The sequence below is a fragment of the Lagopus muta genome, chromosome 5 (genome assembly GCF_023343835.1).
Source record: "Lagopus muta isolate bLagMut1 chromosome 5, bLagMut1 primary, whole genome shotgun sequence".
Classification (NCBI taxonomy): Eukaryota; Metazoa; Chordata; class Aves; order Galliformes; family Phasianidae; genus Lagopus; species Lagopus muta.
Window position 1 is genome coordinate 8,220,576 of NC_064437.1, and position 24,566 is coordinate 8,245,141.

Below are 24,566 nucleotides of genomic sequence, written 5' to 3' on the forward strand. Positions count from 1 at the left end.
GCAGATAAAGGTGTGACAAGAAACAACAGATGGAAATTAAAATCCAGATAAATTCCATTTGAAAATAAGCTACAAATGTTTGACATCATCTCTGAGCACAGACAGTTCTAAATGCTGAGGATTTGAAAGTGCTTGGATTTGAGTTACTCTCCCGAACTAGCCTTTAGTTCTATTCAAGTGGAGGAATACAAAGGAAGATGCTCAAGAATTACTCCTGAGCCCTTCAAGGATAAAAGGTTTCTAAGTACTGTTAAAAGAGAGAGACTGAGGAACATCCTCAGCTAAGATGGGCTTCTAGAGGTCCAGGTGGGGAAGAGCTGTCAAGAGAGGCATCACTGTGGGTAAATCTTCAGGTAGGCTTGCGTCTTGTTAGATATCAGAGCACTGCATGAATACACTCAAGCACCTCTAGGAAATGGCATCAGTGCTTATGCTGTTTGAAGGACAATATGCTCTTTCATGTCAGTTTGGTGACAAGAACAAAACGTGCCTTTATCCTATAAGAGGATATCAAAAAGGTATCCTGGCATTCAATACACCCCATTCTGTCCTGCAGCCTTCAGGTTTAAGCAGTCTGAAGCCCTGCTCTTCTGTTTCTGGACTGTTTTCTTTGAACCTATGTGAAGAGCTGGCAGCTTTCTAAAGCTGTGATGTATCCTTCCGGCCCCTTGGCAAAGAAGGCAGCAAAAGCAAGTAGCCCATGTCTTTGCTTGCGTTAGACTTGTTGAGCTTGTGGCTTTGAGAGTTGTGGGTACCAATCTGCATGTCCAGATTGAAACCATGCAGTTCCGGCATGCTTACGGATTAAAGCTGTAAATCACTGACTGAGCTGAATTTTGTGTTTCTCTTGAGCCATTTTAACAATAGCTGACACTAGCAGAACAGAAGAGCTTTGTGTGAGAAATGCTGCTAACAACAACTTATTGGCCCTGTATGTGGCAGCAAAGTTAAATGTTGTGGTTCTTGTATAAATAAAAGTTCCTCTCCCTGCAGAGCACTTTGGAGATGCATTTGGTGCTTAGGGGATAGGAACTTACTGTCCCCTGTTTGAAATGTGGTAGCATTGTATGCAAGCTCCTAGTTATTTGCAAATAGGAGGTAAGGAATAGTACCTCACAGGATTTTTTGCTGGACTGGATTTTCATCTTCATTTATATATATATATATATATATATACAGACTCCATGTTTCCCAGTTTACATCTTTTTACTTAGTCTACTACAATGAGTGGAGGATTGAAATGTCACCCAAATAGAGAGTGACCTTTTAAAATGTCAATCTGAGTTTATACGGAAGAAAGCTCTTCTTTGCCAGGGATACTTCTCTGCAAATGATTCCACCACCCTGCTCAGCCTTACTGAAATAGCACCGATAAAAAGGCTCAGGAGGAGAAAGTTAACTCCTCAGAAGCAGATCAGAGCTTCTCTTTGTAAAACTAAGAGAAGAAGCTCATCCGCCAATTCAGAGGCAAGGTTTCTGTTATTAGTGAGCCTTTTTTCTGTTGCTGCTGAAAGACTTGTTTATTCCTGAAGGGGGGTGAAAAAATGAGGCTAAAATATGGATAAGCTACTGAAGAGTGTTTTGTGTTTGGTATCTGCATTATTACTGTACTTTCTCCTTTCATCTCTCTTAGCCTGATCTGCTTGAAGATGTATTGGGCTTACTGGGTGTCAGGAGACACAACCCCAATCCGTCTGCTTTAGCCACACTGCTTTGAAAAGCAAAGGAGGTGGAAACTTTCTCCTTGTTGCCTGAAAAACTGCAGAAATATGCAAGCCCCGAGCTTGGTCTTGAGGCTAACCTGGAAAACCCATGAAAAATCAACAGCTTACAAAGAATGCCTGTAGGAGCACAGGACAAAGATAGCATGCAAGGAAATGACCTTTCAAACTATCTGCTATGCTGCTGGCATTACACGTTTACAGTATCAATCTGACAGGAAAGCCAAAACAAAACCAAAAAAATCCAAGAAGACTTTTCTATAAAGTTATCCTATCATCCCTTCTGTGCCCTAGCTCTTCACAAGAGCAAATATTTGATGAAGCCATGAGACGAGAAAGACTCTCTGGCTTTCTTGAATGCACTGGTGCGTGTGAAGCTATTGCCTTAACAACAAGCTGAATGCTGTTTGATTGCTCATTCCTGTGGTGTTTTTTTTCCCCCACTAATCCACCCTGTGTACATTCTAGAGGATCCATGACAGGACTCCAAGACAGGTCTTCCCATTTTTGAGGACATTTCACAGTAGCCACACCTGCAGTGCCATACCTCCCATTTTCTCATACAAATGTGAGGGTTACCATATATCTCGTGCCTGGGCTGGGCAAGAACAATCTTGCCAAAAGCTGAGAACAGCCACTGTGTTCACGAGGCGCTGAAGAAGCAGGCACTCAGGAAGGAGGCAGCAGCACAACAAGGTGACCACCACAACCTCAGCCCAGGAGGGGGGCAGCAGCACAAGATGGCGGCCACCTCCACCTCAGGTTACCCCTGTGTGGCCTTCCTGCCACAAGTGGGGACACAGACGCTCATTCACACTCAAGTAGGATTTCAAGTTGGGTGACCCAGCCACGTCCACGATACCCCTTCCCTGCTGGCCTCGAGAAGAGGTGCTTCGCACCTCACCCGCACACCAGCTGCCCGCTCCCCACAGGAGAAAATGGCCTCACGACAAATGGCGCTTCGCGCATGCGCGCTTCCCCCCTCCCCCCCTCCGCCCAGCGGGCAGGCTGTCCGGAGGCGCGGCGCCACTCCCGCTGCGGGACGCCGGCGGCCGCCATGGAGGTGAGGGTGGAGGGGTGCGTGGTGGCTGGGGGTGTCGCTCCTCGCATCGCTGAGGGGAGGTGTGGGAGAGAAAGGCTGAGGCAGGAGCCAGCGGGTCCAGCTGCGAGCAGGGTGCTGAGTACTGAACATTTTACTATAATGTAAGGTATCGCTGCCGTGACCTTGTGAAGTGATTGCGAGGGAGTAACGCCAGCAGCAGCAGTGACAGCCGGCTCCTGGCTTCAGGACATGTGTGACAGCCAAGCATCAGCCCGTTCCCCTGACAGCGCTGGTGCTGGTTTGTAAAGTGTTGAATTTGTTTGAAAGTAAACCACCAATTAGATGGCTGGTTTGTTTTTTCTTCTCTTCTCTTATGAGCTGACTGCTTCTAAAGACCTTTTTTCTTTCATACAGATGAACACTGCACAATTTGCTTGGAAAGCCTGGCACCTGTTCTGGTAACTTTGAAGGTGTACTCATTGGCTTTCATCGCACAAAGCTGCTCCCTATGCCTCCCAGATGCTGGATGGAAGCGGGGCAGAACACAGCTGTGGAGCTGAATCCCTTCCACTGCACTCCTGAAGGTAACTGTGGGTGGTATTGGCAGCTTTCCTGGGAAGGTGGGGGTGTTGAGCACCCGAGAGCCCCTTGAAGTTGGAATTGCCAATGGTAACACTATTTCATGGTATGAATGCTGCTTAAGTTCTCTGTAAAGCTTACGTGCACACACAAGAACTATGAGGAATTTCTTTTTTACTTTCCTGTACCTTTCCGGGTAACAAGGTATTAAAACGTACAGCTTTTTGTGTGTGTTACTTCAAACGTGAAGATTCACTGCAGTTCAGTGGCTGTTAATTTTAGGTGAAAGAAGAGAGGATGACAGGAAGAAAAATCACTCTTGTTTCAGGTTTTAAAAACACTTTGTGGTAAATGAATCCCTCCAAAAAAGGCTTTTGTAGTATGGGAGTGTGTTGTGTAGCCTTTTTCCCAGTGAGAGATGTCCTTACTGATGGTTTGTGGGGTGTTGAGTATGAGCAGGAAATCCTTATCTTGTGTTTGTTCAAAATGAAATGTTGTCTTCTAAGAAGTTATTTTCTTTGGTTTACACTTAAAAACTGACATGGGAGCTCGCTGTGTGGGGTTAGAGGAGCTAATTGGTGATGCAGAGGCAGTCTGCTGAGAGTTCTTGATGCCATCAGATGTTGCAGAGGAGAAGCAGCTTGCTGTTTCATAAGTGGTCCTTGGGACTGACATGTCCTGCACAGCTCCTTAATTTAAAACTGCTCAAGGGATTAGAGAAGCTTGGAGTAGTTGAGTCAAAGTACTGTTACAAGGACTTTTCTCATTTAAAATACGTATGATCTGGAATTTAAAATAATTTTGCAGCTCAGGTCCTACTGCACTGTGATAGAAACTCTTAAATATGAATTGTCTGGCAATAGTCAGTAGCATTAAATACCTTATTTGGCTGTCGAGCTCTATGTGGAAGGAAGGAAGATGGTTTTTAGTGCCCTAACCAGTATGTATGCCACGCTGTCCCAGACAACACTTACTGTTCATGAATATTTGCTAGTCTGACGGAATATTACATCCTATTTCATCCTGTTATCCACTTGGTTGCCACATAGGCAAGTTGTCCTAGAACAAGAAACCAGGGTGACTGTAGTACGTTTTTGAGCCAACTTCAGTTTCTTTTGTTATCCTTCCTTGTCAACTCATTTTATGGTCATCATGCTTGTCTTCTTTGCCTTTGGATCTTTCCGGTGGGAATGATAAGTTCTCTTTCTTTGACTCTGAGTGATTACCAGTGCTTTCAAAATAATGCAGGTGTATTCGCATAGACTGATCTCAGCAGAAGTCCTCTTGTCTATAGCATGTCTGCTAAAACATACTGTTCTCTCCCTACAGGAGAGGGGAAAGTGTGCTCTCCATTCTGTTAAGGTTCTCCCTGCTTCCCTAGTAATGGTGAAGTAATAAATTCGATAGTTGAAGTATGTTTGTGTTATCCTGCAAAGTGAGATCCATCCATTGCTGGAGGGTTTGATTCAGGACCTCAGAAACCCCATCCTTAGTTTGCAAGGGAGGTGCCTAACTCCTTGTATGGTGTTGGTCTGCAGCTTGCAGAAGATGAGGTCTTCTAAAAGTGAGACTGAAGGGTATCACAGAGAGAAGCAGGGAGACAAAATTTGCTGTAACATCTGCTGTATGGCAACTTTGATAGCTAAGGATGAATTACAACAAACTGCCATACAGATGAATGACCATGCCATGTCAGCTGAAATGATGGGAACATTGTAAACAGTGCTATAGTTTGCATTCTGTGTTTATAGGTGATGAAGTCTTCAGTGCAAAACTGTGCCTGACCGTGCTTTCCTGTGAAGCCCAGTGCACCAGGTTCTTGCAGTCCTTTGAGACTCTGGATGCTACCCTAATGTATATAGCAATACTTATGTGATTTTTGAATGTAAATGTGATGTGTTCCTTTTCAGTTACTGAACAACTCAGCTCAAGCAAGACACAGTGTTGAAGCAGGTGGTAGTACTTGGACTCTGCTTAAACTGCTTCCTCCCATTGAATTCAAACACATAAACAAGGTATCTGCTTCTTAATAGAAGAAGGCCATCTGTATTGTGTTTTCCAAGTGCTTCCTGGATATGTGTATGCTTGTTTTTTAAATATGCTTTTTCTTCCTTTGGGAAAGCAGATAAGAATAAGAAGGGAGTTACTTTTGGATAGTGGATTGTGGCATGTTTGTATATGGAGTGTTAGGAAGCGAAATGAAAGGTAATGGATGTGGTGTTGATTTTTCCTTCTTCAGCTGTCATTATTTGAGACTCTTCTATATAATAAGTGCTTTTATTCATTCTTTTGGAAATACTTATAGAGGCAACAATTGCAAAAGGAGAAGGCTGTAACTATTACTTTCCCACGCAAGGCTGTGAATAATGTGTATGTTAAATATTACCTCAGCACTGAATTATGGTGATAATAACATGCAAGCCTTCAGTACCACTGCAGTTAAGACAAAAACTTGCACACTTTTTTTTTTTTTATTCTTCTTGCTGTATGGATTTTGCTGGGTTGTGTTGTCCTGTGACCAGTAATTCTAACCTGTCTGGAAAAGAAAGGCAGATCAGTTTGAATGGTGCCCTGTTTCTTCAGCTTTTGTCAGCTCAATCCATCAGCACCTTGCTGGAGAGCAGTATGACTCTGCTGTGATTGAGAGGGATGTAAGAAGTGCTCTAAGCACCAAATCCTGTTCTGCACCAGCCTCCCTGCGCTCAGCCAGGGTGGACAAGTTGGTTTGGTGGAAACAGGAGTTCAGCATTGTGAGCCATGTTGTAAAATGACCTTTAAATGGCAGTGTTTAGTGTTCCTCTTGGACCTGATGCATCTCCGAGCCTTTTTTCTCCAGGGCAGTTCTTTTTTCTTTTTTTTTTCCATGCAGTCTTTTCACTGTCATCAAAATCATTTATGTGCAGTCACAGAAACACACTGCTTTGAAAACTTGAGGAATTCTAAGGTGTTTGCTTAGGAATTAGAAGGAAGTTTTTTGTCATTCCAATTGTTAATTAAGATTAGGTCTAGTTTCCTTCTGCCAATGAGAATGAAGCTATTACACCTATCAAGGAAAGGCTGTATTGACAGAGGAGTGAACTGTGCACTGATGTGAAGTAGCAAACCAGAAGGGTAAAAAAAGTAATCTAATAAAGCAAACATTGAATGTCTGTCTGGTAGTACGTTAGGTCTAGACTATGGGTTGGAAATGTCAGTTTTCATAATTTGATTTCTGTGAAGATAACTGGTGAACTTTCTGGTTTTAAGGAAGCAGTTATCTGTAATTTAGGAATTGAGTCAGACCAAAAGGAATTGAAATAATGCAGTGAGGCATTAAACACCAGGCTGTAAATATCATAGCCAACTGAGAGAGGGAGATGATCATGAGCAAATATGTCAGCTGTGCTAACGTGAAGGGTTTATCTCCTGTTGTTTTTGCATAGTTTTTAATCTGTTACAAGCTCCAAATCCACGTAATATTTGAACTAAGATACCTTAGGTATGACTTTTTGACTTGGGAGTGAGCCGCCTCCTTCAAAAAGTCCAGCTGTGACTCTGAGCAGCTTCATGTGTGTTGTTTTAATCCCAACTCCGAGTAACTTTTCACGTAAGCTGAAGTCAGTGGGAGCTGGGACTTGCTGTCAAAGGCTGCCCTTATCTTTATTTTAAAAGCTGAACCTATCCAAGTGTCAGTCTGAGTTAAAAATGAACTGTTTCTTCAGAAGCAGGTAAGATGCATGCCCGTGTCTTTCTCATTGTATTTCAGAACTCAGAAGTGTCTTCCAGTGTGATGATTTCTTAGTGTATTCTGCTAAAGACTTGAAAATGAGGATTTGCTGCTCTCTTGAATAGATGATTGTGGCTTTGAGTGATGCATTTTTCAAGTGCTGCCTAAGACATTAGAGGGTTTTCTAAGTAACATTTGTCTATTTGAGACAGCAGGCGAGTTCTAAGTGACACTCATAATAGCTGCTACTGACAGATACTGACAAGAAAAGTAGTTTTTTCTTTCTTTCTCCTGTTTTGGTAGATGTGTAGTATTTTCTGCCTCAGAACCTCCCTGTTTTAAGAGTACTTTAGAGACAGGGGGAGTATAAAAACAGTTACAAAGTTTTAAAAAACTTCTATTCAAAAAGGTACTCTGTTAAAGGAGAATTACCTAAGAACCTAATGGTTTCAGAACTTTTCAGTCACTGTTACAATCATACTGTTTCTAGGAATCTGTTTTTTTTTCCCTTTAATATAAGACCTGACTTTATATTACACTGGCTGTATAATGTCTTAGCAGTTCTTTGGTACTGCCTTGAAGACTTTGAGCACTGATGTAACTGGCAGAGCCAGGCTGGCAGGTAGGACTGAAGTGTTGGAGAAGTGCTCATGTGAGTGGGTTGTGGAATCATTTAACCTTTCTGGAAATAGGGTAGCTGTCTGAAGTAGCCCCTGGTAAAGCACTGCTTTTGATTAGGCCTTCCTTAAAAACCAGAGGATGTCTTTTTCTGCCATATTATCTTGCATCAGTGAATTGTTACCTCTGCGTAAGCTCTTGTCATATTTGCAACTTTTAATGCAAGAGGTAAGATCTTGTGCTCATTTTGGAGCATGGGTTATACACCAATCTGTGGTTTAGAAGGAATCTATTGAATCTAATGAATCTATTAGAAATGTTTTGCTGGCCTGTTGTCAGCATAAACTGACCTACATTCCTCCTCTGACCTGTTGACTTCTGTGGTTGCTGCTTTTCACTGCTGCATTTGAGACTTCCCATTCTTCACCCTTCTGTTGTCTGGGGAGCTCATTTTCTTAAGCTGACTTGAAAATGTCTTAAACAGTAGCATAACTGAAAGTACAGCACCTGTATGAGGGTTAAAAATCCTGTCCATCTTTAGCCTTCCAGCCTCCCTTCTGTGTTTCAGGGCACGTGTTTTGTTGAAGGTAGCTCATGGTGGCTTTTAGTGAGGTTATTCCTGTGCTTTCCCTTTGTGTGCTGTGAGAGGAGGAGTCACAACAGATGCATAATCATTTTTTTTTTTTATCAAACCTCCCCAGAACTGTTAATCAGCACCCAGCCTGTCTTTTTTAGGTTTCCTCTGTTTCTATGGGAGAGGCTTCAGCCTGCGGTAAGGAAGCAGAGATACTTGCGTATAGCTGAAGGGCATGAACACAAGTATGTGCATTTTCTCCTGAAGTAATCCACTGTGTGTTAAAAGCACCTTTATATTCTGTCACACAGAGATGGTCAGCAGTCAGCCTCTTGCCATAGCAGACAGTGGGAAAAGGAAAAAAAAGAAAAGGACCAGAGCCACAGATCATGTCCCTGGGAAATTTGAAGGTTGGTGGTAATTTCTGAGCTTCTACTTGTAATGGTTCATTTTCTCTTACAATTTTCATAGCCAAGCATTGCTTTTTGGCCAACATTAAAGGTCAGCATTTCTGTATTTCTTTAATCTTTCAGTCTTCCATCACTTTTTATTTCTTGTGGTTTTGAAATTGATGTGTTCTGTTTATACTTGATTTTTTTTTTTTAAATAGAATCAGTGTTTTGACTGCTAGATGTGAGCAAAAATGCCAAGGCACTATCACCAAAATACAGTCCAATGGGACAAAACTGACTAATACAAAACTTCTGTGGGAGGAAGTAGCATTGTAAGGTAGATTACAAGCGATGATGATGATAGCAGTCTTCTGGGCTTAAGCATTAAAATTTCATTTATACTTGAGATACTACATCTGCAAGTGGATTCCACGTGGTAGGCATTTTCTGATCAAGGAGGGAAGTGTTTTCCAGTTGAAAAAAAAATCAGTTCTGGCTTATAAATGAGGACAGGGAAGGTGTGTTAGATCCTAGCAGTCACTGAGGTAAAATGGTGCTTGTGTGAACAAACTTGTAATTTTACTGCTGAGATGAAATCATCTTTAAATTTGTTTGGAACGTGAGGAGGAAAAAAGGTGAATAATGAGGCATAATTAATCCTGGCACATCTACTTTAATACTTCATAAATCTGTTTTCTGTGGTCATTACCAAAGGACATTTTCTCTCTTATGTCATTTGAGAGATGCTCATCAGATAAATAGCTTGTCTCAGTGTTATTCACAAATGCTTTGGCTTATATTTCCCATTTGCTGGATTTCTTTGGCAGATTTGTACAAGCTGACTGCTGAGCTTCTTGGTGAGGGAGCTTATGCCAAAGTTCAGGGTGCTGTCAGCCTCCAGACTGGGAAAGAATATGCAGTAAAAGTAAGTATAGAATAGAAGCAGTATCACTACCACCTGTAACATGTTTTCCACCTCCTGCTATCTAAGTTAAAACACGAATAGAGTGTGTAATAGCAAAAGCTTTTAGGAAATTCTTAATGCATGAAATGAGTCTAACTGTTGATAGGTCTGTCATTCTAAATATCTTGCCTCTAGAATGAACTGTGATATCAGCCACTGGTAAAATTCACAGACCTTAAATGGTGTTGTTAATGGTTAGGTCTAGGGCTTGCTTTTGTATCATGTCCTGATTTAATTGCAATCCTACATATATGTATATATATATACATCCTACAATCCTACATATATCTATATACATCTATGTATGTATGTATGTATCTATGTAAATATATATATTTACCTTTTCTTGTGTTAGAAGTGGCCAAGTCATTATCTAGCATGATGGCCTGCAAATCTGCATGTAAAACTGAGGACCTGACACTGCATATTGGTGGTGCTGGCACTTGCAGGAACATTGTGAGCTTTCAGTTCATGTTGCAGTCGTTCAGTCTCCACTCCTGTGGAAAAGCTTTGTCCTCTTTTGATCTGAGGGATGTGTGAAGGAAGGTGACTTCTGATGGCACTGCAGGACTTTGAGATTATGTGTATGTTTGCTTTAGCACATTAGGTCTTGCCGTTGGGTCTCTGTGACATTTGTGCCGTGAGCCAATGTCTCATTCCGTGGTTAGTTTAGTACTTTTTAATTAAATGCACATAATGATGAGTCTGTTCTTTCTGTCTATTTCATGTCTCATGTGACTCAAATCTATTTTTGTTAGAACTCAAAAGGATCTCCTTTTCTGCAGAACTAAAATGATGCAACAAAAGCCTTGTGGTAACTCATCAGTAACTGTGGTAACAGACAGTTTTAGTTCCTTTCTTCTCTTCCTGTCCTCATTTCTCCTGTCCTTTGAATGTTTTCCAGACTCTGCTGACACTCTAAATAGACACGTGACAAATTAAACAGGCAGAAAAATGTGGAGTATCTCTCTCTGGTGGTCATATATGAGATTGAAGTTCTAGATCAGTTATCCAAACCCAGAGGCATGGGCGCAGTTCCTGCAATGATCTTTTGAATATGAGTTCTATCTCTTCCCACAGATCATTGAAAAAAATGCTGGCCACAGTCGAAGTCGGGTTTTCCGTGAAATAGAAACACTGTATCAGTGTCAGGGTAATAAGTAAGTATAGAGTCTCTTGTTTATTTAAAGTATCTTGAGTCTTTTTTCAAATTGAAGCCTCTTTATTTTGTGTTGTATTGTATTTTGGTTCGGAATTTTGCAGTAGTCTCCTTAAAACCAGTTGGAATTTAGACTTGATCTGTTCAAAATAAGATTTTCCTCCTATCTGGGAAATTTAGAGAAATGTTTACAAATTAACTTGCATAATTCAGTCATCATCCAGGTCGGTGTAGTCTGAACGTGCTTCAGTAATGCGTGGCTTTTGTCTAAATAAGGAGTTAGCATGTTGACACTTTCCCTTGTGATTTCACCACTGGCAAAAGCTGGCCTAGTAACAGCTGCTGTTGAATGCAACAGTCATACCCTTTCTTAATGCATGCTTTTTCTTCTTTGTGTCAGTCCTCCTGCTTGCAGTTCTTAAATAAGCCAAAAGCTAATTTAGCTTTCATTTGGATGATTGTGCTGACTTCATATAGCCACAGGATGAAGCAACTTCAGAGCTGCTGCTCATGTCTGAAAAGGAAGGAGAGCTTGTGCTGCCAGTGACAGCATGCTCTGTGATGAGTGTAAGCAGTTTCTGAAACTACTCCTTTAGATATCTCTGTTAAAGTGTTGCTGTATGATATATAGTGCAGCTGCTTTCTGTGCTGCAGTTGTGTGGGTCACATTAAAGCCTATTTTTAAACAAATTTTAAGTGCAAGTGTTAAAGATAGTCTAAACCTAAGCTTATTTATCAAATGCTTGGGTTTAAGTTGTGCTGTAGAGAAGCAGGTTAATCTTTGTTCTCTGTGTTGTTGAAAGCATATGATAATCCAGCATGTAACTGATTTAAAAACAAAATGCAGTTCTTATGGCCACATTCATCATTTAGATTTTGTATTCCCTCTAAGTTTTGAAAAACTCTTACATGAACTTAAATGTTGGACATTGTGAAGGCAGCTTGAGGTGTTTGTGTTGCACTGTGCAAAGACTGTCCACTAATAAGCCAAAATTGGTTTTAAAGTGGCAAGTGATGTACTGGACTTAATGTCATGTTGATCGTTGCCTGTCTCCTGTGAGCCCTGTGTGTTTTGCTTTGTGATTTCTGCGGAGAAGGAATGCCAATGTAATTATTTTTTGCTCTTGCCTTCAGCACAAATGCACTCTTTCAACTTATTAAATATAGCCTATTATCAGTTATCTTCCTGTCAACTGAGCAGTAGCAGAAGTCTTTCACAATTCTGTCCGATGAACATTTTGGGTTTTGGCCTCCTGTTTCCCCTGCTTAAATTTCAATATGAGTTGGAAATTGATTTTAATGCGATAGGCAACCAAAACAATTTCCTTAATTAGCACTTTCATTTTTGGTTACTTCTGGCACTTCCTAATTATCCATAACAAGACATTCATTGCTCTGTTTACGCTGTCTGCTTCACTCTTATAGTTACCCTTGTTATTATTGTTTTTTTTAAAGGAACATTTTGGAATTAATAGAGTTTTTTGAAGATGACACAAGATACTACCTTGTCTTTGAGAAGCTGCGAGGAGGTACTGTACAGCAACTCTGCCTTTGCTTGTTGAGTCAGCTGGGTCCTGTTTGTCTCAGTGTTTCAAAAGAAAGTGAAGAGCTTATTTTAAGTGCCTGACAATTTGAAGACAAAGAGGCAGCAGAGGGAGACAGTATGTTGAGTATTGTGCATGACTGTGGTATAGCATCTAGATATCCTGGTAATGTTTTCCTTCAGTGTAGGATTGATGCTGTTTACTTGAAACTTGTGCAGTGGCTATTAGAAAAAAGACATTTTACTTTTGCCTCGCGTTGCTCCAGTAGTAAAAGTGTCTGCTTGCAGCTGTTTGAGAGCCACTACAGTGAGCATTTGTGGTCACTGGTCACCAGGGGAATGAAGCTACATCCAAGCATTCAAGTGCACACGAAGTCTGTGTTGTGCAGTTTCTCCTGTTTGTCTGTGTAGTGCATAATTACAGTATCCATTAACTGTATGGCATGAAAAAACATGAGTTAAAAGTATGACGTGTCATTCGAAGAACAGCTGAGTTTTTGGAGGTTTGTGCTCCTGTCTGTATAACACCATCTGCTGTCACTGACCTGGAGGACAGTAGCAAACCACATTAGCAAGAAATGCAGATTATCTTAGTATAGATGCAGAACTCAATTTCTTAAGGACACTGCTTTTCACTGAGAAAGAGCTTTCATTCACTTTCCCTTAAAATTACTGTATCATCTCGTTATTGTTGCCTAGGTTTCTCTTCTTCACTGCACAGACTTCTCTGGCAAATTAGCTGTAGCAGGGCTAGATTGGAATAAGCCTGCATTTGTCCCTTTTCCCATCTCTGCGCCCTTCTGCTCGTTAATTCTCTCCATTGAATGTGAGGCTATGTGTGTCAGTGTTCCTGCACTGCTGCTGAGTGGGTAATAGTGCTGCACTTTCTCCACTATCTTACCTACTGTTTTTCCAGCACTTAACTTAAGCTGAAGCTTTTCTCTTTGAAAGATGTCAGTATTTGAAACTTTAATTATGTGGGTTTGAATGATTATCAAAGAATAATGGAAATCAAGGGGTTGGGCCAACTTCTGATGGGCTGCAAATTCTGGTGTTGGTGTAAACAACACGGCTGGTTCATGAATCTTACTCTGGATCCAGTCTCAAAGGTGCACTGCTAACTACAGTATTGGGTCATAGCATGGGCTTTCCATTTTTGCCATCCTGTAGCACAGAGAGTTTGGAAGGTCAGCTGTATTCAGAAGGGTGATCTGAAATAAATCTGCTGAGTGAAGTGAGCACTTAATGTGGCTCAGACCTGCTTCCTGAAAAATCTGCAGGCTTTTCTGTAAAGATGGAGGCATTCTGGGGAACTGTTTTTACTTTGTAAATGTGTAAAGAGCAACTCTGCCAGGAAAATCCCTTGAACTCTGTGCCCTTAAAAAATCTATGGTAAGCTCAGAAGTGGCGTTATCAGCAGGGAAAACCTTGTGTCTTTGAGAACTGATAGTCTGGCCCAAAGTGGCCTTCTTCCAGCCATCTGAAATAGTACTTTAAAGCATCTCTGAAGAGTCTTTTTGTTCATCCTTCTTTTAACTGTCTCTACCAGTGAACTTCATTATTTTTCTGTCTGAATCCTTACTGTAGCAGCAGTACTGATCGTGTGAGAGTAAGGCGTCCTACAAGAGAGGAGTGGAGGTGTCCTTCCACCTCTAGAACTTAGGAATAAAAATGAATTCACCTGATATATAAGATATATATACAGATATATAAGATATATGCAGTATTTGGAGCTAATCACAAATGTCACAGTTACTTAACTTCTATGCCTAATTGCTGTAAAAAGCATACATCTCTGAGTTAAAAAATATATATATATATTAAAAAATGCGAGTAGTAAGGCTGTTTAATGGGGTTGGATCTCTGTGGATTATGTTCAATTACTTTCTAAAGGCTTTTTTAATGTTTTGAGAAGATGAACAGAATTCACTTTAAGAAAAGGAAATAAACTTCCCTTTATGCTTTGTTAAAGAGATACCAGTGGTGCTCTGACTGCCAGTCACCAATCCCTTGGTATATTCATATTTGAGAGGCCTTTTGTCAGATTTCACACCCCTAGCTCAGCATGTGAGCCTTATCTTGATGTCAGTAGGAACAGTGTATTTAAAGTATGTATTTTCATTTTGATAATATTGAGATTTAATTAAAAAAAAAAAAAGTGTTTACTTGATTTTCAGAGGAAGGTTTCAGCTGTCAGATTACACAAAAGAGGAGAGTTAGTTCCAGGGTGCCCTGCTGTGACCTGGAGATTGGTGGATTTTGCTGAAGTCCTCCATACATATAAACTGATGTTTGAGTTTTCCTAGAACTCTTCTAAATAAATTCTCTCTGACTCTGTTCTCACTGCAGTCAGTTTTCCCTCTGTTGCAGACCAGTTTTAGCTATTGCACTTTTATCCATGTATTGACAGAGCGTTTTCTTGGCTCAGGCAGCATTTGCACTAAGATTTTCTATCTGTTAATTCTTACAGGTTCAATCCTGGCCCATATCCAAAAGAGGAAGCATTTCAATGAACGAGAAGCTAGCAAAGTGGTGAGAGATATCGCCTCAGCTCTGAATTTTCTTCATACAAAAGGTAAAGGAAGTTTCTCTCCATCTTTACTGCTTGATATTGTGCCTTTAGGATGTGAAGCACATTTTATCTGTAAATAGCCTTCACTTGGATAGCGTTTCCATTTCCAGCCATGCCAGATGACTTATGTTATCTTCCTCTATAACAATTGTTTCATAATGTGGTTGCTTTAGTGATCAGCTGTGTTAAGATGGTATAGCCTTTTGAAAAACAGAAGTTAAATCAGCAGCTGAGGAGAATTAACACTAAGATTGAATCCATTTGCTTGTTCACATTACCTAAGCCACTATGCAGAGGTTACTCAAAAGGAAGCTGATTTCTTTTTAATTTCTCCCTCTTTCAGATCTGCAGAGATGCTTTTTTTGTATTTACCCTGAGTTTCTGCTAGTTGCAAGACCTCCATATTAGCTTTTGGTCTCTGCATTCAAGTCCTCACTGTTGAGGGAGGGACTGACGAGTGAACCATAGCCTTTCTTTGGAGGTGCCCTCATTTCATTAGGAATGTGGTTAGATTTAAAAGCACTTCTGTTTGTGAACAGTTCTTCTACTTTAAAATGCTTTCCTCCTGCTGTTTTCTACTTAAAAGTACTCTGGTTTCATTGCAAAACATCTGTGTGTCAACTCAGAGCTGTGTGTTCCAGTGGAATGTGGTAGATGACTATAAAACCTTATCCTTGTCCAGATTATCTGGTTATGCCTAGATTAAGCAGCTTTACTTAGTGTTTGCTTTCATTGTATTGCAGTAACTACCTTTGAATTGAATGGCACTTAATTGAAGGCTATGTTTTTGACAAGCTTTCCTTTCCATTCACTTTGCTTTTCTTGTTAGCCACCTTTTACATGTGATCTGTGGGTTTGTTTCCTGTCTAAATTCTTGAGTAAAACAAAATAGGTTCGTTTGTAGGCTTTACTTCTAAGTCACAGGACTGCTTGTGCTTGAAGAGTTGAAATCACAGTATTTAGACCTCATGAGGTTGAACCTATCAAAAAAAGAGTGACAATGCAGAAAGAGTAAATAAAGTAAAATGAAGGAATGTTGATCTTGCTCAATGTTGTGACTGTGATCAAAAGTTAATTCCAGTATGTGGGAAAGAGCTTAATTTGGGTTAAGATTTTTGGTAATATTCATAGCCTGGCTATGCAGTGACTGAGTTTTGAATCTGCTGAGGATGTTGTCTTTGAATACCCACGTTCAGACTTGGCATTACGGAGTGAATAATAAACAGGAAACTTAGGCCAGACGTGGAGAGACACACATTCATTGTGTTAACAGCAGAAAGTCTAGGAATACTGCTCAAGCAAATTTAATATCTACTCAGCTAATATCTTTCAGTAGTTCTCTTAGAGTGCTTAGCCTTGATTCCCCGTTGCCCAAACAAAAGGGATGTGATTCATTAAAATGGTGCTAAAGCATCAATATACTTTCTTTCCTGCTGTTTGCTGTGAATTGATACAGTGGGGATGTCTCACAGAATCAGCTACAGCAGCATCCTGCTTCATTTTATTGTTCTCTTTATGGTTCTTCTGTGTCACATTAAAATAATTAGTAAGTACCACACAGGACACTGAAGTAAACAGGAAATGCAAGCAGTTTTATCACACAACTTAACAGTGGAGTGCTACAGCTAGATAGTTATTCAGGTTGGTTGTTTTTTTTTTTTTGAGAAGAACTAGTTCATTTGCTAGTAGTAGTTTAAAACTCAGCTGGATGATAATGCTGCCTTACACCCACTTGGGGTATGTGTGCTTTATTGCTAATAATCCACTGGAGGAGTGTTTAAAGGCAGTTGTTTTCTTTTCTCAGTGCTGCTGCAAAATAAAACATTATATAACCAGACATTTGAATTCAAACTGTAATACAAAACAAGGCTGTTAGGTTTCATCTTGCAAGCAGACCCAACTGCTGGGAGTTCTGTCAGCCTTGCTGTAAACGTCAACATGGGCTGACTTGATGGATGTTTGTCACGTTTCCCCTCTTCCATGCACAAGCAATGGAAGCTGCTCTGATTCCTTTGGGTCAGTGCTATGCTATGAGTGTTAGAGTTTAAGTCACATCTTGTGGTTTGTGCTGGAGAAAGGAGATTAGAACCTTAGCTAGAAGTTGGTGGCATATATTCTATCTCGTAATACAGAGTAGTAGCAAATGTGCTTAAAGATGTGCTTAAAGTGCTTTTAAACAAGACCAGAGTGCTGCTAACAGCCAAGTTGTTCATTGGATTTTTATTTTTGCTACTTGTTTTCCGCCTTCCTGTTATACTTGATCATATTAAATTGAGGACTTCCAGCAAATATATGTTTAGGCAATCAAGGAACTGTTTTGATCATACAGAACTGTCTTTGCAACAGGTACTTTGTGTTTCCCAGGGTGGCCTATTCTGCTAGCAATTGAGTGAATGGTTCTCCTGAAGACTTTTTTTCTACCTCTGGCACAAAAGCCTTGATATTTTCTTTTGCTTCAGCAGTGAATACGTAGCTGTACATGACATTAAAGGGGCTATGTTTTCATCTGGAAGCTCAGTGTTTTCTTCTAAGGAATGTCTCAGGTAGTGTCTGTGCTGAAAGGAATTCTGCAAGCTGTTGAATGATTTCTCTGGAAAGACAGACCTTCCTGTAGAAGGCACAAAAATCTTTTGACTAGATCGTGTACACAAGTACATTTTCCTACAGCCCTGTCATCTCAATAAGCTGTTTTTAATTAGCTAATTTTAGGGTTAGCCAAAGTGTCCCAGTGTTAGCAGGTTCTTGTTTCCTTGATTGACTGCTATATGCTTTTAAAGATGATAAAGGCATAGCGTGATGCAACAGTGACTTTTTACAAATAAACACTGCAATTTAGTTAATTGCAGTGTCATTACGGGCTGTGTGTGTGTAAACTCAGGCCTAGAATATTTCCTAGACCACCTTCTAAGAAAAAGAAATACAGAGAAATAAAACAGGAGAGTGTCTTTTCTAATGAGCATTTGTATTCTTATTTAGGAATCGCTCACCGGGACCTGAAGCCTGAAAACATCCTGTGTGAATCTCCAGAAAAGGTGCTGCTCTGTTCTTTTTTTTTTTTTTAAAATACACTTTATAATGTTAAACTTAGTTTCCTAAGTCAGTGCTCACGTTCAGTCTGTTCCTTTCATGAAAATTTCCAAATCTATTGGTGAACTTCAGCAGAATTCCAGTGAAGAGTCTCAGTTCTTCTGTGAGCTGTAAAAATGTAAGCATCTGTCCAGCTGATAAAAAGCCACCTGATTTTTGAGAGGACGTGGCAACTAGAACTTAGCATCTAATCTATTCTGAGGTAATACCCAGATGGACAAATAATGTTTGCAGTCCAGCTGGTTGTGTTATGTTTATTTCCCAAGCTGCTCCACTGTGTACTGGCACTTGCCCAGTAAATAGAGAAGTAATGTGACAGGGTCAGATGCTGGGGATGTGGGACCAACTGAGGGAGGTTGCTCACCACCCCACTGACCGATGCTCACCAACCCTCCTGAGCAGTGGAAGAGAGTGAGATGAACTCCTTCTGTATGATGTCAAATGATATGGAATATCTCTTTATCCAGTTCAAGTCAGCTGTCCTAATTCTGTTTCCTCCCAACGCCTTGTGCCCTTCACTCTGAATGGCCTTTGCTTTATACAACACTGTTTAGCAGAAACTATAAACATCTGTGTGTTATCAATATTGTTTTCCTCCTAGAACCAAACACAGCATCATACCAGACTTTGAAGGAAAATCCATCCCAGCTGAAACTAAGACAGTCTCAGTCTTCTGAATCTGAGTATTTTTATCTTTGGTTTCAGGTCTCTCCAGTAAAAATATGTGACTTTGATCTTGGTAGTGGGGTGAAGCTGAACAGTGCATGTACTCCCATAACTACTCCAGAGTTAACAACACCGGTAAGAGATGGACTGTGGCTTTGTGCTTTTCCCTTTACCACAAAACTGGTTTTCACATCTCCAGAGTATGGCTTCCAAAGGGCTTACTGCAACAACACTGAGTGGTGGATGTTTCATTTAAAGCAGGTGTATGTGTGATAAGTACTGTCTTGGTTTCCCAGTCATAGAACGAGTAAACAAAAGAGCAGCTCACTGTGTTAATTCTCCTGTGGGCCAGAATGCATCACACTGATCCTGTTTATATCTTACCACCCCAAAGATAAAGATTTTCATGGTTTGTTTTTATGGGACTGAGTTTGAACTCAATTTTGTCTACGTTTCTACAAACTTGGTTCTTGTAGCTAAGACCCATGAGCTAGAGGGAATGCAACCCTGCAAGCAGTTGCTTCATAACAGATAAACTTGTAAAGCTACAGAGCTGTTCTTATGGCATTGCTGTGGAAATAATAACCTGTCAGATTGTTGCAGGAGTTTGTTTTCTAAAAATCATTTTCTATGATATACTTTTTACTTTCTGAAAAGCCCCAAACAGATATGTAAGATTTAAAAGTGTAAAATATGAATAAGTAGATCCTCTGAATAAAATCACAGATTAATATGGAGCAGTTTATAATTCTGCCAAAGAACAGTAGAATCCTGTTTGCTTTCTGTGGGGCTTAACAAAGTGAGACTTCAGTAAAATCTAACAGCAAGTTTCAGTAGTCCCCGATGCACAGTTCTGCTTCTAGACCAAGGCATATATTGTAAAGAGAGGAAAATGTTTAATTAAAAAAAAACCACCAAGAGCACCACCAAAATAAATATTAGGCTCAAGCCTCACTTCAAAATCTCATTTAAATTTGATTTCCTAGTGTGGGTCAGCAGAATACATGGCACCTGAAGTAGTTGAAGTCTTCACAGATGAGGCCACGTTCTACGATAAACGGTGTGATCTTTGGAGCCTAGGAGTGATCCTGTACATCATGCTCAGTGGTTACCCTCCTTTTGTGGGCAACTGTGGCACAGACTGTGGCTGGGACAGAGGAGAAGTCTGCAGAATTTGCCAGGTGAATTTGCATATACTGGGCATACCTAAGACCCTGTACTTTGCCCTGTGAATGTAGGGTGTAAGACTGGACCGAGCTCTGAGGAGTGGTGTGCATATTAATTACATGGGAAGATAAGCTCTCACTGAGAAGTGAATCTGGTAATTAAGACTTGAGTTATGACAGCCCTTTCTCATGTAATGCTTGGAAAGATACCTCTTTCTTCTCTTGATGAGATCTCAGAGCTTTCTCTTGCCCTTCCTCCACCCTCACTTTCTAATCCTTGATCTGGTTGACAGTAATCACCAGAATTCCTCAGGTGAAAGTTGTGCTCCCAAGGAATTTCTATCCAGAGCCTGAATTTATTCTTTCTGAAAACAGTAGGTTGATTTCATAGTTCCTGGAGAGTGAGAGGTGTTGTCAGCAGACAGTGTATCACAGCCATCCTAAAATGTACTGCACTGCTCTGTGGAGCTGCCTGTCATTCTCCATTTGCTCTATAAGGAGACTAGTTGTTTTCAGCTGTCACTCACCCTATGAAGTGGATAAAACTGAAAAGAATCTCACCTGAGAAGTCATCTGGTTATGTTCTAGTTGCTGTTTAAATTAAACATTTTTTCCTTTACCAGAACAAGCTTTTTGAAAGCATTCAGGAAGGCAAATATGAATTTCCTGACAAGGATTGGTCACATATATCCTCTGAGGCCAAAGATCTCATCTCAAAGTTGCTGGTTCGTGATGCTAAAGAACGACTTAGTGCTGCTCAAGTTTTGCAACATTCATGGGTTCAAGGAGTATGTATCTCATTGTATTTTTAAGGGTTATTCTTCTTCCTTAGTTGTAAACAAGCTGTTCCTTCTCTCTAAGTATTTAGTAGAAATATTTCATGTTTAGTGCTCATGTCTTGATTAATTACATTATATCCAGTGGTTTCATTCTTCCTGAAGCTCTGTGTGGTAAATATTTGGATGACTCTATCAAGCTTTAAGTATTTTTTTTAATTTGCTTTATGCATTTTAAATAGCTTTCCTGTGGAAACTAGGCTCTGCAGTGCGCTTATGGTGGTGCTGCTCTCTAATGCAGTGCTGCAGAATGCTGGTAGGTACTGTTCTAAAAGAACAGCAGTATGCTCTTTTGCTTCAGTTCTTAGTGCAAGAAGGAATAGATGGGCCCTCTGGAGAGCTTCCCAAGCTTTAGTATTATGCCTGCAAATGGTGGTCTCTTTTTGTGATGGGAGAGGTGGATTAGAAAATCAGTCAACAGTGATTTGTAAACCCACGGTGAAGTATTTAATGTACAGTATCCCTTAATTGTGAATTTGAGAGAGTTACCTGTTGTTTTTCAAAATCATTCCTATGAGTGCTTGATTCCCACCTACTAATACATAACTAACTTTTCTTAACTTCTTCTTGTAGCAGGCTCCTGAAAGGGGACTACCTACTCCTCAAGTACTTCAAAGGTAATCTTTTTTTCACTTTTTTTTTTTAATATCTATCAGGTTGGCCAGGAATTGTTATTGAAAGAATGGGAGGGGTAGGAGGTGGCAAATGAATGGGTAAGATCCGTGGTTAATAGTGGAACTACATAAGTATGGCAGCACTAATTTTGTTAAGAGCATCAGAAATATTAAAGCTGTCATTTTTCTTTATAATCTAATCTTACTTGTTTGTGGGAAAGGCATTGGAGAGGATTCCTGTGGAGCATGGCTAATCTTAGACTGGAAATAATCATGGTTTTGGCAGTTTGCTGCCCAGGAGGCGAAAGAAGGCATAAAGCCGTGTGTTACCCGAAGAGACTACATTTTGATGGGTGGATAATCATATGTACAGACTAGGATCTGACTTCCATTGAAAACGTGGTAATCACAGTAGCAATTTAACCATGAGCAGGACAAGCTTTGTATAAAGCGGTTTGATGGCAGATTCTGCATGCTGTAGGGCCTGAGTCACACATCTGTTTCTGTTTCCATGTCTGCCACTGGCAATTCCAGGTTCTGCCAATCCTCAGAACTGCAATTCCTGAACCCAGATGTGTAATTCTAGTGGGATTGCAGTTCTCTGAAGAGAAACAGCATTGTCCCGCATGCCTCTGCTTTCTTAACATACAGAAACTGAAGCACGGTGTTGCAGGTGGCTTCCTGGGTTTTCCTGGGGTTTCATGGCAGACAGAAGACTAAAACTGTGTCTGTTTCCAAAATCTCAAAGCATTTTTATTATGCACTGTTGGTTGTCCCAGTAAGGAGAGATGCAAATATTACCTGGTCTTTTTGCCTCCCGTGTCAGTGTTTCGACAGGAGAAAGAAAACTGCTTGGAAATGCATTATTCTGCTGTTAGTGTAAACAGCCACAACTGCCTCTTTGCATGCGTTCTAACTGCCTTCTCCTTTTCCCTTGAAAGGAACAGCAGCACAAAAGACCTGACGCTTTTTGCAGCTGAGGCTATCGCCCTTAACCGCCAGTTGTCTCAGCACGAGAACGAGCTCAGCGCAGAGCACGAGAGTGCTGCCCGTGCTGTGTGCTCCATGAAGCTTTCTCCTCCATCCAAATCCCGGCTTGCCAAGCGCAGAGCAATGACACATGCCACCAAAAACAGTGACTTTCAGCCAGTCCCCCATAAAGCCTTTTAAACTTCTTTCCTGCTACGGATCGGCAAGATCAGCCTGTTTTATTATGTGGATTTTCTGTACTGATGAAAGCTTCTCTGCTTCTTACTCTCTGAATAGAAGCTTGGTCTTGGGATGTGCTTCTTAACTTCAAGGGGGTAGCTTTTATGTTTTGAATGTTTTTGCCTGTCAGATTTGGTGCATTAAGATAATTTAACTGATGTTTTTAAACTATAGAAGATGGTTTTGCTGCTGTATTATCTGAGGTGATACATCACAAAGCTTTCATGTTTTCTTCTTGGAAGAGCACATTTTAAAATTCAAGCTTGAAAACATTGGAAAAAAATACTTTCTTGCTTTGCCTGGCAGAGCATAAAGTTTACATATCTCTTTGCTCTCTTTGGTGGCAAATCCTTCAAGGTGCTGCTGCTACTGTCAGCAGCAGGGACTGTTTTCAACCAACAGTGCCCATCTCTCTTTTTGTAGACTCAGGAAACAGAGGTGATGACTGGGGGTGGATCTTTGTCTCCACTGCCTTCACCGGGCGTAAATGTTTTGTGGACAATATTGTAGAGGTGTAAGAAGGTCACAAGCTTGCAGAGATGATGAGGACTGTTTTGTTTTTTTTTTAATTATCCTTGTGGATTGTTTGTGTGTCAGCATGAGGGACAAAATCTGGAAGTGTTATTTCTTTTCCTGACACCTTGTTCTCAACCACGTTGTACTGTATATTTTACCAGTTCTTTTTGTCCATTGTCCCCTTCTCTTACAGTTATGCTCTTAAGTCTGATAACCACATTATTACATATGATTATGCTTCGTATCTGCTTTGTTATGTATATTAATGCTACTGTCCGTTATACCTTCCTTTCATGAAACTCATGTTCTTCCAAATCCATTGGTGAGCATTACCTGCAGTTCTTAATGGACAGGATTGAGTAAATTTTGGTACATGAATAATTTAGGATTGTAAAATCCAGAGGTACATCTGTTCAAAAACAGTACTGCAGCTGCACTCATGTAGTGATCTCAGGCTGAGGGACTAGATTCCAAGTTCCAGTTTTAGTACTGAGATGCACCAGGGATCAGATGTAATTTGGAAGGATACTGGCTGAAAAGCTGAAGATTTTGAGTGACCAAGTTGAGGTGTCTGTTGAGATGGATGCAACTGTTGAGCACTTTCTAAAACATAAGCTGTGAAAATCGGGCTGAGATGCCCAACATGAAGCACCTTAACCTTGCCAGCCATTTGTGAAAGCGTTTGCTGGGGCGTTGTGCACAGGCTGAGGAGGGTAGAAGGGGGGTCCCCCAATGCAGGCATTAAACCCTCCCAAGCAGAATGAGGAGTACAGTAGCTGATCCAACAAGTGCTTGGAATTTGAGTAGTCAAAGCTGAATGTCTTTGTATGTCCTATTAGAGCAGTTTTACACTCTTTTATCAGTGTGCATACAGCTATTTTTATACAACATGCTGTATTTTGTGACTAATATTAAAGTTCTATTTAAAAGGTTTTATACATTGTGACAGTGATTATGAAATGTGTTTTGCTTTGTTTTTATTAAAGCATTTTAAGCTATGGACTTAACACATTTGACAATTGTTCTGTGTGGTTTCTTGCTGATGATTTTCAGCGACTTCAAGAAAAAATAATCAGGAATTACTTACTTCTCTGTGGTTACTCTTGAGTATAAGCATACCTTTCACTCCCGTGGCTGTATTATTTTATCAGTCTCCAGTGCAGCCAAGCAGGACTTGCACTAAATTGTTAAACTTTGTCTGCTGATTATGACAAGTCCTCCAGCTGGTGGCTCTGAGCCCCATGAGGCTCTCGTGGTGCTGGCAGCTGCCTTGTGGATGCTTCCAGCAGCTGTCTCCACGTATGACCTGTATTAGAGCATCCTTGCTCCCTGCTGATGCATACTTAGAAGCTTATCTGTTCAGGGCTTGAAGCTGAGATGTTGGGCTTTTTAATCAAGAGCTAAAATCTGGAGTGTTTCTTCAAGGCAGTAACTTCTGGCAGAGAGGAAGATGAGCAGCTGGCAGCAGTTTATGCCAGAGTCGTGTAAAATTAGGAACTAAGAAAACTGCCCCAAACAAGGAAGAGGCAGTCATTTATGTCAATTGTTCTATTATCAGGTGTAAACTAGCTTCCATTACTTGCAGGGCAATTTCTATGTCTC

General features: G+C 40.6%; 1 protein-coding gene across 3 annotated transcripts; it reads left to right on the forward strand.

Moving 5' to 3' along the window:
• The first annotated feature begins 2,683 nt into the window (after nt 1–2,683).
• MKNK1 (MAPK interacting serine/threonine kinase 1) lies at nt 2,684–23,975 on the forward strand. 3 transcript variants are annotated; one of them, XM_048945962.1, is made up of 14 exons: nt 2,684–2,784; nt 2,930–3,061; nt 3,178–3,347; nt 8,552–8,650; nt 9,460–9,557; nt 10,677–10,756; nt 12,211–12,284; nt 14,769–14,873; nt 17,847–17,902; nt 18,663–18,758; nt 19,610–19,804; nt 20,413–20,577; nt 21,199–21,242; nt 22,181–23,975. In XM_048945962.1, exons 3-14 carry the CDS (start codon nt 3,272–3,274, stop codon nt 22,407–22,409), a joined length of 1,317 nt encoding a protein of 438 aa, XP_048801919.1. In that variant the 5' UTR covers nt 2,684–2,784; nt 2,930–3,061; nt 3,178–3,271; the 3' UTR covers nt 22,410–23,975. The 3 variants fall into 3 exon arrangements, with proteins under 3 accessions (XP_048801919.1, XP_048801920.1, XP_048801918.1); XM_048945963.1 differs by lacking the exon at nt 2,930–3,061 and adding an exon at nt 5,253–5,357 and having other exon boundaries at nt 2,689–2,784; XM_048945961.1 differs by lacking the exon at nt 2,930–3,061 and having other exon boundaries at nt 2,689–2,784.
• The last annotated feature ends 591 nt before the right edge of the window (nt 23,976–24,566 follow it).

What these genes read in the sequence shown, in the direction of transcription:
- MKNK1 (XM_048945962.1), top strand. Translation starts at nt 3,272, where the DNA reads ATGCCTCCCAGATGCTGGATGGAAGCGGGGCAGAACACAGCTGTGGAG. An exon ending in TATCAGTGTCAGGGTAATAA is followed by an intron (nt 10,757 to 12,210) that starts GTAAGTATAGAG and finishes TTTTTTTTAAAG; the next exon opens with GAACATTTTGGAATTAATAG. An exon ending in AACATTCATGGGTTCAAGGA is followed by an intron (nt 20,578 to 21,198) that starts GTATGTATCTCA and finishes TTCTTCTTGTAG; the next exon opens with CAGGCTCCTGAAAGGGGACT.